This window comes from Olea europaea, chromosome 16, assembly GCF_002742605.1.
Source record: "Olea europaea var. sylvestris chromosome 16, O_europaea_v1, whole genome shotgun sequence".
Taxonomy (NCBI): domain Eukaryota; kingdom Viridiplantae; phylum Streptophyta; class Magnoliopsida; order Lamiales; family Oleaceae; genus Olea; species Olea europaea.
The window spans coordinates 13,124,337-13,137,384 of record NC_036252.1 but is presented as its reverse complement, the minus strand read 5'-3'; the positions used below and the strand labels follow the sequence as shown (position 1 = coordinate 13,137,384).

At 31.6% G+C, this 13,048-nt stretch overlaps 1 protein-coding gene across 2 annotated transcripts; it reads right to left on the bottom strand.

Annotated features, from left to right (window-relative positions):
- Nucleotides 1-3,818: 3,818 nt before the first annotated feature.
- Nucleotides 3,819-7,507, bottom strand: LOC111412164 (two-component response regulator ARR18-like). Of its 2 annotated transcripts, XM_023042958.1 has the most exons (8): nt 7,401-7,507; nt 7,230-7,308; nt 5,522-5,864; nt 5,361-5,437; nt 5,236-5,272; nt 4,784-4,979; nt 4,396-4,672; nt 3,819-4,310 (listed from the first exon to the last, which is right to left on the bottom strand). In XM_023042958.1, the coding sequence occupies exons 2-8, from the start codon at nt 7,230-7,232 to the stop codon at nt 4,146-4,148; spliced, it is 1,098 nt and encodes a 365-aa protein (XP_022898726.1). In that variant the 5' UTR covers nt 7,233-7,308; nt 7,401-7,507; the 3' UTR covers nt 3,819-4,145. The 2 variants fall into 2 exon arrangements, with proteins under 2 accessions (XP_022898726.1, XP_022898727.1); XM_023042959.1 differs by lacking the exons at nt 7,230-7,308; nt 7,401-7,507 and adding an exon at nt 6,037-6,204.
- Nucleotides 7,508-13,048: the final 5,541 nt, after the last annotated feature.

The following is a 13,048-nucleotide window of genomic DNA, read 5'->3' as shown; positions in this document are numbered from 1 at the left end:
TGGCTTTCTCCATGTGCGCACGCAGGGGGTGCAAATCGCGGATCGAAATTGCCTTTTGGACTTTGAATTGATGTGCAGGCGCGACCTGCGTACACGAATGTCGGACCGAACAGTGCAAAAATTGGCCCGTTTGGAGTGTCCACGTTTTGCAATTTTTACTTTCTTCAACTGACCTTTGAGTTTTCGAAAACTGGCAAAACTCTCACACATTGAAGCAACTCTAGTATTTTTTGCTATGGAGTTAATAGGCGGATTTAATCTTATATTAAGTCTCATTTTTCCTACAATTCTAACCACGAGAATACTGCATGCACACGAAAATATTCTGTCAAATTAGTGTTGTATGCAGTACATAATCTGTTGCATTTTCAGCATCGTCTTGGTGGTGATATTGTTCAATACAAACTCAGTTCGCCGAAGTAGTTTCTACAGTGCTCAAATTCTACTGTCACTGTTGTATCCTGGGAAATATACGCTCGGATTAAATCTCCAGCACTTACGGTGAGGGAGCAAATCTGTTTTAAGGAAACTGTGCTCACACAAGTTTCGGGTTGAAAATTTATTTATCTACTGCAATTTACATATTTGCAATTTATTCTTACGGTTATTTATTTATTTAACGTTTTACACGTTTGCAATTTACTAGATTTATATATTTTGTAGTTTACTTATTTTATATTTATGTTAGAAATAAAAATAGAAAAAAAATATATATATTTGAATTTTCTTGCTAACAGTTGGTAAATACAATTTGGTATATGTATGTTACATATATGGTATTTTTAGGTGTAAGCGAAAATACCATATGTGAAAAAGGTAAATAAAATATGTGCAAATACGGTCAAATGTATATACGATAAGCTGCATATACGGTAAGCTTTCTGCAAATACGGTAAGCTGCATATACGGTATGCTTAAAATCGGTATCTAAACTACATATACGATATGCGATAATCCGATTTTATTAACACCACTATATTCCAACAAAATGTACAATATCGTTTAGAGTATTAAAGAGAACTTGAGAATTTGGGTTATTGTTTTGACGAGGAATACTATTTAACCATTGATTTTATTATTCCTAACTTCAATTAGATTGAAAACAATTAAACTTGATTATGATTTTTATCCTAGAAATTGTAAATTTAGAAGCGTACAAGTGGACAATTTGGGGATTATATGATTGTTAATTGGTTTCATGAGTTCACCACAGCTATCAACTTCATTTCAATCACCTAATATTGACAATAATCAACCATTATTCACCTAGATTATTTTTTTCTAAATTTATTGATTTACTTTTTTCGAGTTCAAATCAGTCTGACTCAATTAATTAAATTCACTATATCACTATGTGAATCATGATAAACTTTAATCAAGAGCATCCAATCACCAAAAAATTCAATTATTGACCGTAAAATTAAAACAAGCGTATCTCGACCTTCTATCCATATTTTGATTTTTACCACATAGTCTAACACAATATCTCACATATCTTCTTCTAACTGTTAACAAATCAATGAATTAGTAATCAAGTAATTCAAAGCATGAATGAAAAGAAGTAATAACAATCCACAAATATCAACTGAACAGGAACAAAAAACCAAGTATGAGCCATAGCACAGGGATTCTAAATTGAAACATAATAATTAAAATTAATTTGCAAAACTAAGGTGCAATTTTTTCTCAACTATGATCTATGGATTTAATTATAGATCACGGGAGAAGAAAAATATAAGAAAGATTTGGTGTACATTCTTAAAAGAAGTCAATGGGATCATATGGGTGCTTGTCCCTATTTTGCATTAGGTTTAAAAGAAGAACGAGAAAAAGATGAAAATCTTGCACCACAAAATTTACATTCTTCCTTGAAAAATCTTGAAACCTTATCTTTATTCACGTTCTCCCTTTTATTCTCTATCTTTTTCCTTTATAATTTTATATTTTGGAACCCTTCTCCTCCTTGAATGACAGATGAAATTTTTTATTTATAGCTTCAAGAATTAGGTTAAAGCTTGTGCACTAATCTCACTCCACATAGAAGTTAACTTAAATTAGGAAAAAAAATCTTTTCTATAATAGAAAGTCAACCCGCCCCGCCTAGACAGGGCAAGGCGGGGCGCGGGACACGTGGGACGGGGCAACTTTTTGCCCTATTTAATTTTTTTATATTTATATTTATATTTTTTACATTTTTAAAATTTCGAATTATGTTATTATCAGAAAATAAAATACAAATTCAAAATAAATTTTTAACGGGTGATTGTCTAAAAATAAAATTATTTTTTAATCTTTTTTTTTTCCCTTCAAGGGATGGGGCATCCTCGCCCCACCCCGCCCCATGCCCCGTGACGGGGCTCCCCACCTTGCCCCGCCCCGTCAACCAGTTTGGGACCGATTTTTTGCCCCATTCGAGGCTAATTTTTTTGCCATCACTAGTTATATGATTGCATGGTTAGGTCTTTAAACTTGTTAAAAAGGAATTCTCCTTTTGCGGTAACACAGGTTAGACCTTTCAACCGCAATATGTGACCAATTTTTTCCTTTTTCAACTTGGTCCCAGAATGTCTTTTCGATTCAGTTCGACTCTATTCTTATTTACATTATGGGATCCTTAATCTTTCAATTCTTTTCAATCTAATCCTCATCATCTACAATCATCTTAAACACATCCGTCTTAAATTCTAATAGTTTGTAAGTACTCAAACTTTCCAAATGTTGAATTTCACATTCGAAACTTGTAAATTTTCTCTAATTGCTATCTTAATACTTCTGATCAACCATTTGCAATCTGATTAGTCTTCAATTGCTCCAAATAAACTCTCATTAGGCTCAAAATAACATTGCTTTGCACCAATTGCATCCAAGTCCGAATCTTTCTTGTAATTAACTTAATTATACTATATTAGGTAGATATCCACTCAATTAGAGATAATTTATTTAATGAAAAATACGAATAAGCATGTAAAATGCTCTTGTTAATTTGTTATTTGATATATGAGGCAATAAAAAACTACAATATTAATGTATCAAATAATAAATTGTCATGTGTATGCTACGTAATGCAATTACCTGTAGATTTTACTACGAATAGCATTACTCTAAATTTAAATCAGATAAGTGTTAGGTCCTTTAATTAATTAGATTACCATATATTATAATGTGTCTCGATTAGGGTTTCACTTATCTTTTTCTCATTTCTTCATCTAACCCAGTCAGTCGTTTGCTGCTTCAGATAATCTAAAATTAGCAAAACCAAATGAAAACTAATAGTTATTCAGAACATCTACTTTTCCTCTCTATGTATATACCGGTAGCCCTTTCTTTTTTCCCTGTTGCAGTATGTGAACTATTGAAAAAATAAATAAAGTTTATTTTCCTCTTCTCACACGATAACATGAAAAATATGGAATTTATTTTAATTTGTTTTGTAATTAAGAATGCGATGTAACTCAGATGAACAGGAACTCATATTAACTGCATTAGTTGCTCTAAAAAAATTATATGTTTCCATTTAATATAGCCTTAAATTATTAAAAAAATAAAATAAATTGACGAAAATAATCTTATATCTCCTTTTACCTTCGATGATAAATTAGATAAACCAAAAAAAAAAAAAAAAAAATGATATTTGCCTGATTACAAATCTATTAAAACTAATTTTATTGGAACATAAGATTTAATATTTATCATGTGTCAAATTAATTACATCTGTTGCCAGCTTTGTTCAGTTCAGTTCTCTCTTTATATCTAGTGACAAGAATTAAAAATTCACCTGGCTAACAAATCCCACAAATAAACAAGATAACAAGAAAGGATTAATGAAAAACATCTGTTAGAGACTAGATACACATTAAAATGCAACGAAACTTTATGAAAATACACAAAGTTAACCATATAGGCAGTCCACAGTTGCCTTATTTCCATAAAAAAAACCAAACCCTAATTCTTGGTCGCATGAAAATAATCAATCAAAATGTCTTCTAAGACAAAGTACTAAGAAGATCTCACTAATATGCTCTCCTGCATGCATTCACGGTCAGATCTCCAGTACTCAGCTTCCCACCTGTTTCTATATATTTGTGTATATATAATAGATATATATCGACTACAATATTGAACTTACTTGGTGCATAATACTATAGCTAGTTTGCACTTGAAGAATGTGGGAACAAAGAAAGAGAAAGCATTGTATTAATTTCTGAATCACCCTTACTACAAGTCTTCTCGTGGTTAGATTTTGCAGTAATGCTCAAACCGAGTTGCAAATCAGGCCAATCTTCAACTTTCATCATCTTTTCCTTGTTCATCTGGAAATAGAACTATGTTAAAAATTAAAAGTACTCGATACAGAATATTCAAATGAATTAAGATATAATTTCTCGAGAAACGTACCTTAACATGAAACGGATCTTTAAAAGTGAGGCCAAATGTTTCTGATATGATGCTTGACTTGTATTGTCCAGCTGTTGTGTTAGATACAGGAACCCTTTTGTCCTTACATTGATTCACATTAATAAATTGTCGTGGAGGCCATCTTTTCTCTTCAAGAAATTGGTTAGGTTTGAGTGGGATATTTGCTGTACTTCTGAAGAAATTATTGCCATCTACACTTACACGAGGATTTAGCCTGATTTTGGGATATTCTTTATTGGATGACCAGTGCTGATATCTATATATGTCCATAAATCATTAGAACTAAGGAATTCTGGATCCTGAAATAATTAAATTTAATGGGATATAGTCAAATTAATAACTCGTATGAATTTACATGGTAAATTACCTCGGAGATGGTGTTCCTTTGATCTGATCATATGAGGATAAGCGATGGCCTTGATTAGGAGAATTTTGCGCGAAGGTTATGACACCATTTTCTAATCTCAAGTTCTGTAAAGGGTTGGATTTTTCATACAAATTACTTGTACAAAAATAATCTCTTGATCGGATATTACAATATCCTGGCTTGGCTTGACTCATTACTGTCAAATGGAAGCAAAATATAGTAATCAATGAACTGTTAAGGGTAAGGAGAATCCTATTTGTACCCGGCGTGTAACGGGCATTTACGCGCCCAGTTACCTGCCCCTCACGTGGGGGGTGGGGCCGCGCACAATAAATGCTTGGGTCTCGCCCCCCCATGTGAGGGGCGTGTAAACGCCCGGGTACATGAAATGAAGCCCGGTAAGGGTAATATCGACATCTGACAGAATATATATTTGAATTCTGATATCGTACCTTGGCCGGAATCATCCAGTTTCTTGCATCGATACATCTGATGTCAAGGAAAAACCATCAAAAAAGGAGAAAACATACTTAATTAATTAGGTCACAGATGTAGTGAACTTAAGCAGTGTTTGTACCTGTAAGTGACTTTTGACATGAGAAATGCTAAGTCCTCTCACATTCATCATCTGAAGCACAGTTTTAGGAGTGGCACCTAGCAAATATCAGATAATGCTTATTTTTCAATTATGAAATTTAATTTTGGTTAGTTCTTAAAATAAGTAGTTGTTTCACTTACTTTGTTGCCCGCCTAGTCTTTCAATAGCACGAACAAATGAGAGATGGAGTTCCGGAGTCCACCTGAGCCTGGGCATTTTGGACCGAACATATCTACGAACTCCACTCTTGTTTCCATTTCCTTCCTCGGATTTGTTACTATTTTCTGTTTGCTCAGCATATTGAACGCTGATGTCTGAAACCTCCATGGCATCACCATCCATATTGCTGCCGGCTTCTTCGTTCAAGTCAATAGATGAGATATTCTGTGAATAATCTGATAATGTGTTTTCTTCTTCCTCATTTCTGCTGATCCTTCTATCACTACGAACTTCCAATTCTTCGGCCATGCTACGCTTTCTTTTCTGCATTTATTTCAAAGTAAAGATGTTTCATGTAATCAATTAATTGTTGTAGTTGTTAAATCAATTAATTCATCTAAAAGCTAAGCTAATTCTGCATTCCTGCTTCAATTCCTATCAAATGTTCAAGAGCTGCACGATTTCATAAATTGGTGACAACGAGATGTAAACCAACCTCATCCAAAAGCCATTCGAGAGGTTTTATATATGAATGCCCACAAATCAGATAAAAAATAGGTCAACTGCCAGAAAGAAAGAAAGAAAGAAACTAACACAATACTTGAAGTTTGGTTAATCATATCTATGTCCCCTCAAATAAAGAAAATTTTCACTATCAAACATCTATAGAGATTCCTGAAAATATCCGCATAAATCTTATCAAATTAACTCCATCTCCCTCCCATTTTATGATTATAAAATACCTACGAAATTTCTGGCTGGGGATCTTTTATGAGACCTTTTCAGAAACTAGGGTTTACAATTAAGAGTAAAATTTAGATCAGAAACTGGGTAGGCAAGAATGTTGAACTTGCTTCCTTTCTGGTTGCAAATGCCCAACTGATGCAAGTACTCTTTCAACTACTGAACTGTGAAATTTAAAGATGATTAATTATATGAAAAGGTGCTGAGTGCACAAAATCTGTTGAGATACATTTATTGGTAATTCCTAAAATTAACTGTATCATCCACCTAATATTCGGAAGTAGTTTTGAATTGAAGAATTCCGCATTGTCAAATTTTAACAACTCAGGACAAATTTAGCAGGTATGAAATTTTAATATTTGCCAAACAGCTATATATGCGAGGAATCATGAAGCAAAGAAATTGACGGGACACAACCAAAAAGGTTTGATGAATTTTATACACAAAACCAGTACAAATGAAATAATATGTGATTAGATATGTCCAATAAACCAAGTTATTAAATACTCTAAGCTCTTGAGCTACTTTATTGTGATTCATCTTTTTCTCCAAAAATACGAAAATATGACTGTGTAGCGTGAAAGAGATGAAATATTAGCAAAACCCTAAAAGGATATGATCAATTTTTGAATAATTTTGACGCCTAACTAGAAATCAAGTATGTGCTTACGCCTACAACTGATCAACAAACTGATTCCACAACCAGTAGATATGGTTGTGGACAAAGATCATTGTCGTTGGTTTTGAACCATATGAGACACAGACAAGGAAGATGAAAATCTTTCCTTGCAAGAAAAAATAAAAAATCAGGTACTTGTTCAATTAATTATCATAATCATCGACTCTCAAATTTCAAATAAGAATTACTTTTTTCGTGTTTTCTGCTTGTATAAAATACTAATAACACAGACAGCTGAACCAAAAGCAAAGTTCTTAGATACAAACCATGAAAGATTCAAGATTCTTATTCAATTCTGTCTTGAGTTTTCAATACTTGCATCAGATGATCGTTGTGCTACCGTCCCTGCACGTTCCATCAGAATTACATCAGTACTTTTGTATCGAAATTTTCGAACAAGCTAGAAACCTTGAGCAAGATTTGTGCAATCTATTTACCAATTTGGATCAAGATGTTGGACGAAATACAGAGCGAGCGAGCGAGAGAGAGAGAGAGAGAGAGAGAGAGAGAGAGAGGAATAGTATTGTTTGTTTACGGATGTTGAGATGTTTAAGTTTCATTCAACCATGGAATTAAATTCCAATGTCATTTTAGTCATCAGAATTTAAGATTTTTACCAAGACTTTTCATGCGACGTTGTACTTTCTTAATTTTAGAAAAAAATAAAAATTCAATGATAGACTGATGCCCCACTTGTTCCCTGTAATAATACTGCAATAATTCTTGCATTATAGATACAGATGACTTTGGTCCCATTGGCTGTTGAATATCATGTGACTTCCCAAAATTTTTCTTTCTTCTTTAACCCATTCATTGAAAGTTGTCGTTTGGCTCATTAAATTTCATTTTCATTACAAATCATTTCATTTTTCACTCTTCTATTTTCAATTGCACAATTTTTCATAAAATAATATTATACATAAATCGAAAATTTTTCCTTCTTTTTCAATCACTCATTAAAAAAAAAAAAATACTATTCTACTCATTTTTATTTTCAGAAAATGGGGCCAAACGGGGGCTAGTAATAAAATCCCCTTCTCTCTCTCACATGTGATTATCTTAATTGTTTGACCTCCGCAAGAGACTCCTTTCGTTGATCTATAATTAAAAAATATCTTTTAGGCATTATGTATTCCAAGAAATGTAACTGAAAAAGGATTTCTTTCATCCTACCTAAACGAAGACTTTCCTTCATCCATTATTTGTGTTCAAGTTTCCATCCCCAAGTCTTTATTTTGCTCCTGTTAGTTGAAGAATGTGTGATTAAAAAATTGACCACTCGAAAGCATTTTAAAGTTCAGTGAGTAAAACGTGACGAATGTATAAATTTAATGACTAATGAAACACAATGAGTAAGTGATGGAATGTAATGTGTTAAAGTTTAGTGATCACTTGAAAGAGTTTCAAAATTCATTGATTAAAGCGTTATGGAAGTATAAGTTTAGTGACTACTCGAAAGTATTTTGAAGTTTAGTAAATAAAATTTGATGGAGGGATAAGTACAATGACAAAAGAAATATTTAACTTTTAAAAAGTAGGAAAAAAATTTGAATTTATGTACAGAATATTTTATTGTGAGAACATGTGGTTAAAAATGAGTTCGATTAGAAAAAAAAGGAGGAACTTTTAAATAGCAATAGACAAATTGAGGCTTTAATTCAATAATGGTCGGTTCAAAATGCAGACATTTTCAATCTTTTGATTTTTTCTCTGCAATTCAATAAATGAAGATTCAGTAGAATTTTTCAGAGTAGAATTTTTGTAACAATTAGTCAATTTTGGTGGGAATTTATGTTCAAATGTGTGATAGTACTCATTTCATATACGTTATTGTCCGAATGAACAATTTTGCCTCATACACGAACTTGACTATATGTTGCAATTACCTTTTCAGAAATCTACGCAACAAAAGGTTGAACTTATACGAGTTTTGGTGCATGTTTGACTAAGCTTAATAAAATTTACTTGAAAGTATATTTTAGATTAAATGACTTTCCGTTATCCAAATTTAGAAATAAGTCAATTAGTTAACTTATTCAAATTATGCTAAAAATATCTTGCAATTAACATGAAATGCTCTTGGTAATTACCTTCAGCATTACCTGAAATTCCATATATATACACACACACACACAGTCATTTGCTCTAGGATTAGGTAAATTCAACCTTTACATAAGTGACAAGTCTTTGAAGTTTGAATTTAAAGTCCATTAGCGGCTAGGCACAAGCTCATGATGCGATTAAGAATATCATCATGTCCCAATTGTCTATCAATGTTTTTGCGTAATAAAATTGTACTTCTTCATTAAGCCATTGGGAGGGTTTGCTAATCAACCCAAATATACATTCTTTTTTATCAAAGACATTGACAATAGGGAAAGCATATGATTACTTTTCACATGAAATCATAAGGAAACTTCATCATAAAATGATTAAAGAAGTCAATCTACAAGTTCCATTTGGGTTCCTTTGTTGGAATTTAGATTGGAAATTCATATATATCTTAAAAGATCTAAATTTAGTAAGAAAAGGACTATCAAAACTCTTATATATTGATCTTCGTTTTTATGTTAAAGTGGTGCATGTATGATTTTAATCTAACGTGCATCGACAAGATAACAACATTTGACCGTTCTTTGGAGTTTTAAATTGATAAAATTGCTAATTTAAGCTTTTCGACTTAATAAAATATCTATTAAAAGGTTAACTTGTTAAGATTCATATTCTAAAATATATTAATCATCGTTTTCATATTCAGCGTTGTGAATTTTACTGCTTAACTCTCTCGCAAGATGAAACCTCATTTGAAAACGACAATATTGATGACCCCTTTGTGCTTTAGATGATCAAAGTTCTTATGAGTAGTTTTCAGCTTCGACATCATATTAAGTCTAAAGATTTAATTTTCATCTATTAATCTTATTAAGAGAAGAAACCCAAAAATTATTTTTTTCATAATAATTTGAGCACGTGAAACTCTACCCCTAACATTTACGCTGCATTGGGACTTTCTGTACTCTCAAGTCATTTTTTCTATGAACTATTAACACTTCATAATATGTGGCTCTTTGTCCAAAAGGAATATTGACCACAGAAATGTCTTCTTGTTACAAATTCTATCTTTGGAGCTAAGAGTTAGGTTTCCACTAAAAGACACCCACAACTGGCTGCAAGAGGATGGTTATATGTATGTATATATGTTCACACACAAAACACACACATATTTAGGCAGACATTCAAAGAATATTACATTTTAATTTAAGAGAAGTCTGACACATAAACTGTGCCTGCTTAAAAAAAAAGCGTTTTTTTTTGCAATAAATGATTATAAAATTTTAGTTTCTTGTCTTCATTTCTGCATGCAGAGTTGACGTTACCATAATTTTGGTCAAGGGAATCTTTTAAAGAAATAATTCTGCAATCCATATTTTCCATGGACGTAGACATCCAACCTAGCAATATATAATAATAATAATAGTAATAATAATAATAATAATAATAATAATAATAATAATAATAATAATAATAATAATAATAATAATAATAATAATATTGCATGGGAACATTAACATATAAAATATGGCAACACTTGATGTGTTTATTAGCAACCATGGACTTGAGAAAATGATTCTCTCTTAATTAAGACTCTGCAATATTGTTTATTATTCAACTACCAATTAATGATCTTTTAGATTGGTCAAAGAGTACTACTCTCTAGTTATATTCCCACTATACTCTGTGGTATCCATTGTGGTCTTATTAAATTTGTTAAATTAATAGCATCATTATACATTATTTGACTTTGATTATAATTTTATATGAATGAATAAAGTCTGCATAAAGATTCCTAAATTTTTATTTGTTGGCTTGCTCTCTTTCGCCGTATCATTTTAAAGATGTGTATCCTTACATCTTCAGTTACCGAATTTGTTGATTGTCTATTCAAAAGAAAATTAATTGTTGCCATCGACATTAGAGGATTTATCCCTTTGGAAAATTTATTTTGTGTCCTTGCAATTAAAAATGGTATTGTGTGGGGGAATGGATCTATAAACAATAGCATGGGGGAAGCTTAATTAAATGTTAAAAAACTAATATTGAGGCCATAACTATAGGAAGTGTTTAGAGAAACAAAAGGTCCCCCCCGGCCGCTAGTCCACTACATCTGAGCACCAAATTTCTAGCCAATAAACTTCCACCGGCCTATTAAAAAAAAAAATTTGTTTAAAGGTTAATTAATTGGTAAATTTTTTACAAATCTGGTAAAATTTGATCAATAATATTAATTATATATATAAAAAGAAAAAAATGCACTTCAATCATCCACTTTGGGATCTTATTGAGAGAGAGAAAAAATTGATATTGTTCTTTCATTGATCAAGAATTCCGATTTTCGAGAAATATCATGAAGGGTTTCCATTTTCTAAGTAAAAAATTTGAAGAATGAAAAAAGATTGAACAATCATTTTATGATGAAAATAGATAAAAATATCCACCTGTTTTTCTATTGTTTACATGCAGGCATAAAATTGACTACACAAAATTAGAAATTTTTATTAGAGGCGGTTTTATTGTTTGAGAAGTTTTATAACAAATTTTAAGTGGCGTTTTTATTACAACCATCATTCTTAATCCCACATAATCAACATGTACTGTTTGTATGTTATCTGAAAATTAGAAAAAAGAAAATGCGACGTACTTATAGTGAATTCTCCTTTTTTATTTTTTATTTTGATAGAAAGATTAGTTCATTATGAATATGAACTTCCATGGTTTACAAATTTTAGTTGCTAAAAATTAGTCGGTGCCAAACATGCATTGCCAGCGACCCTTTATCCGATTTTCAACGCCGGTCCGGAAATTATTGTTAAAATATTTGAATGTATTGTAGTTTGACCATCTTTTTCTTTCCAGTTCTGCATTAAAAAACTTGGATTGCTCATTGTAGTACATAATAATTATTTGTTTTCAAAAAGAGTATTATTATATATTGAAAAGTATTTTTTTTCTCTTTTGAGATAAAATATGGTCATATTTCCACCTTTCTTTTTATACATTCATGTAAAAATTCATTCTAATCCAAGAATTTTTAACTTAATAATAGAAAAATTTTACTAATCCAAAAATTGAACTCCCACTACACCAAAATGGACTTTTTATGACGTGCAATAAAGCAATGCCGTAAATAGGAAGATTTTTTTACGGCATGCAAAGAACGCCGTAAAAGATCACCGTTAATAACTTTTTACAGCGTGCCTGTGCACACCGTAAAAGCTCACTCTATTTCGGGCACGCCGTAAAAACTCACTCTATTTATGGCGTGCATGTGCACGCCGTAAAAAGTGTGAACTCACTTTTTACGGCATGCACATGCACATGCACGCCGTAAAAAGTGTAAACTCACCTATGTGACAGTGATTGTGAAGAGAAATGATATTTGTGTTCACCAAAATAGAATCCTAATTTGAATTTATCTAAAAGAAATGATGGCATCGACATTTTTTTTTTACACATTCACAATAGGAAAAAATTGGATTACATATTCTCATTGCCATAAAGTTTGAATTTAGATTCAATGGCCTATAAATGAGAATGTAAAAGTGATTTTAGAGATGCAATTTATACCAAATTTTACACCATTGAAGATGCTCTTAGTATATAGTATATTAAACTATACTATTAGATTTGTGTGCTCTTGCTAGTTTGAAAAGCTCGTTTGAAATAAAGATATTGTAAGAGAGAGAGAGAGACCTAGTTAAGCACAAATATTTAATAAATTTGTGCGTTCTTGCCATATGGGGTGACATTTCTACAGTAGCAAGAAACACATCTTTTAGTGTATATCTTGACAGCATAATAAATTGTTTGATATATATGTGTGTTAAGCATCTAATGATACTTGTCGAGAATATGAGATCCATGTAATTATGTAACTATTACATATGTTGAGTAACTCAAGTACCATGGTCGAAGGAAACTCTCGATAGTATTTATGTAAGAGACATTCTCAAAGAAAGTACTTCACGATATATCTAGGAACATGATGATAGGTTATCATCATACTCTGAAAATATCTAATGATATA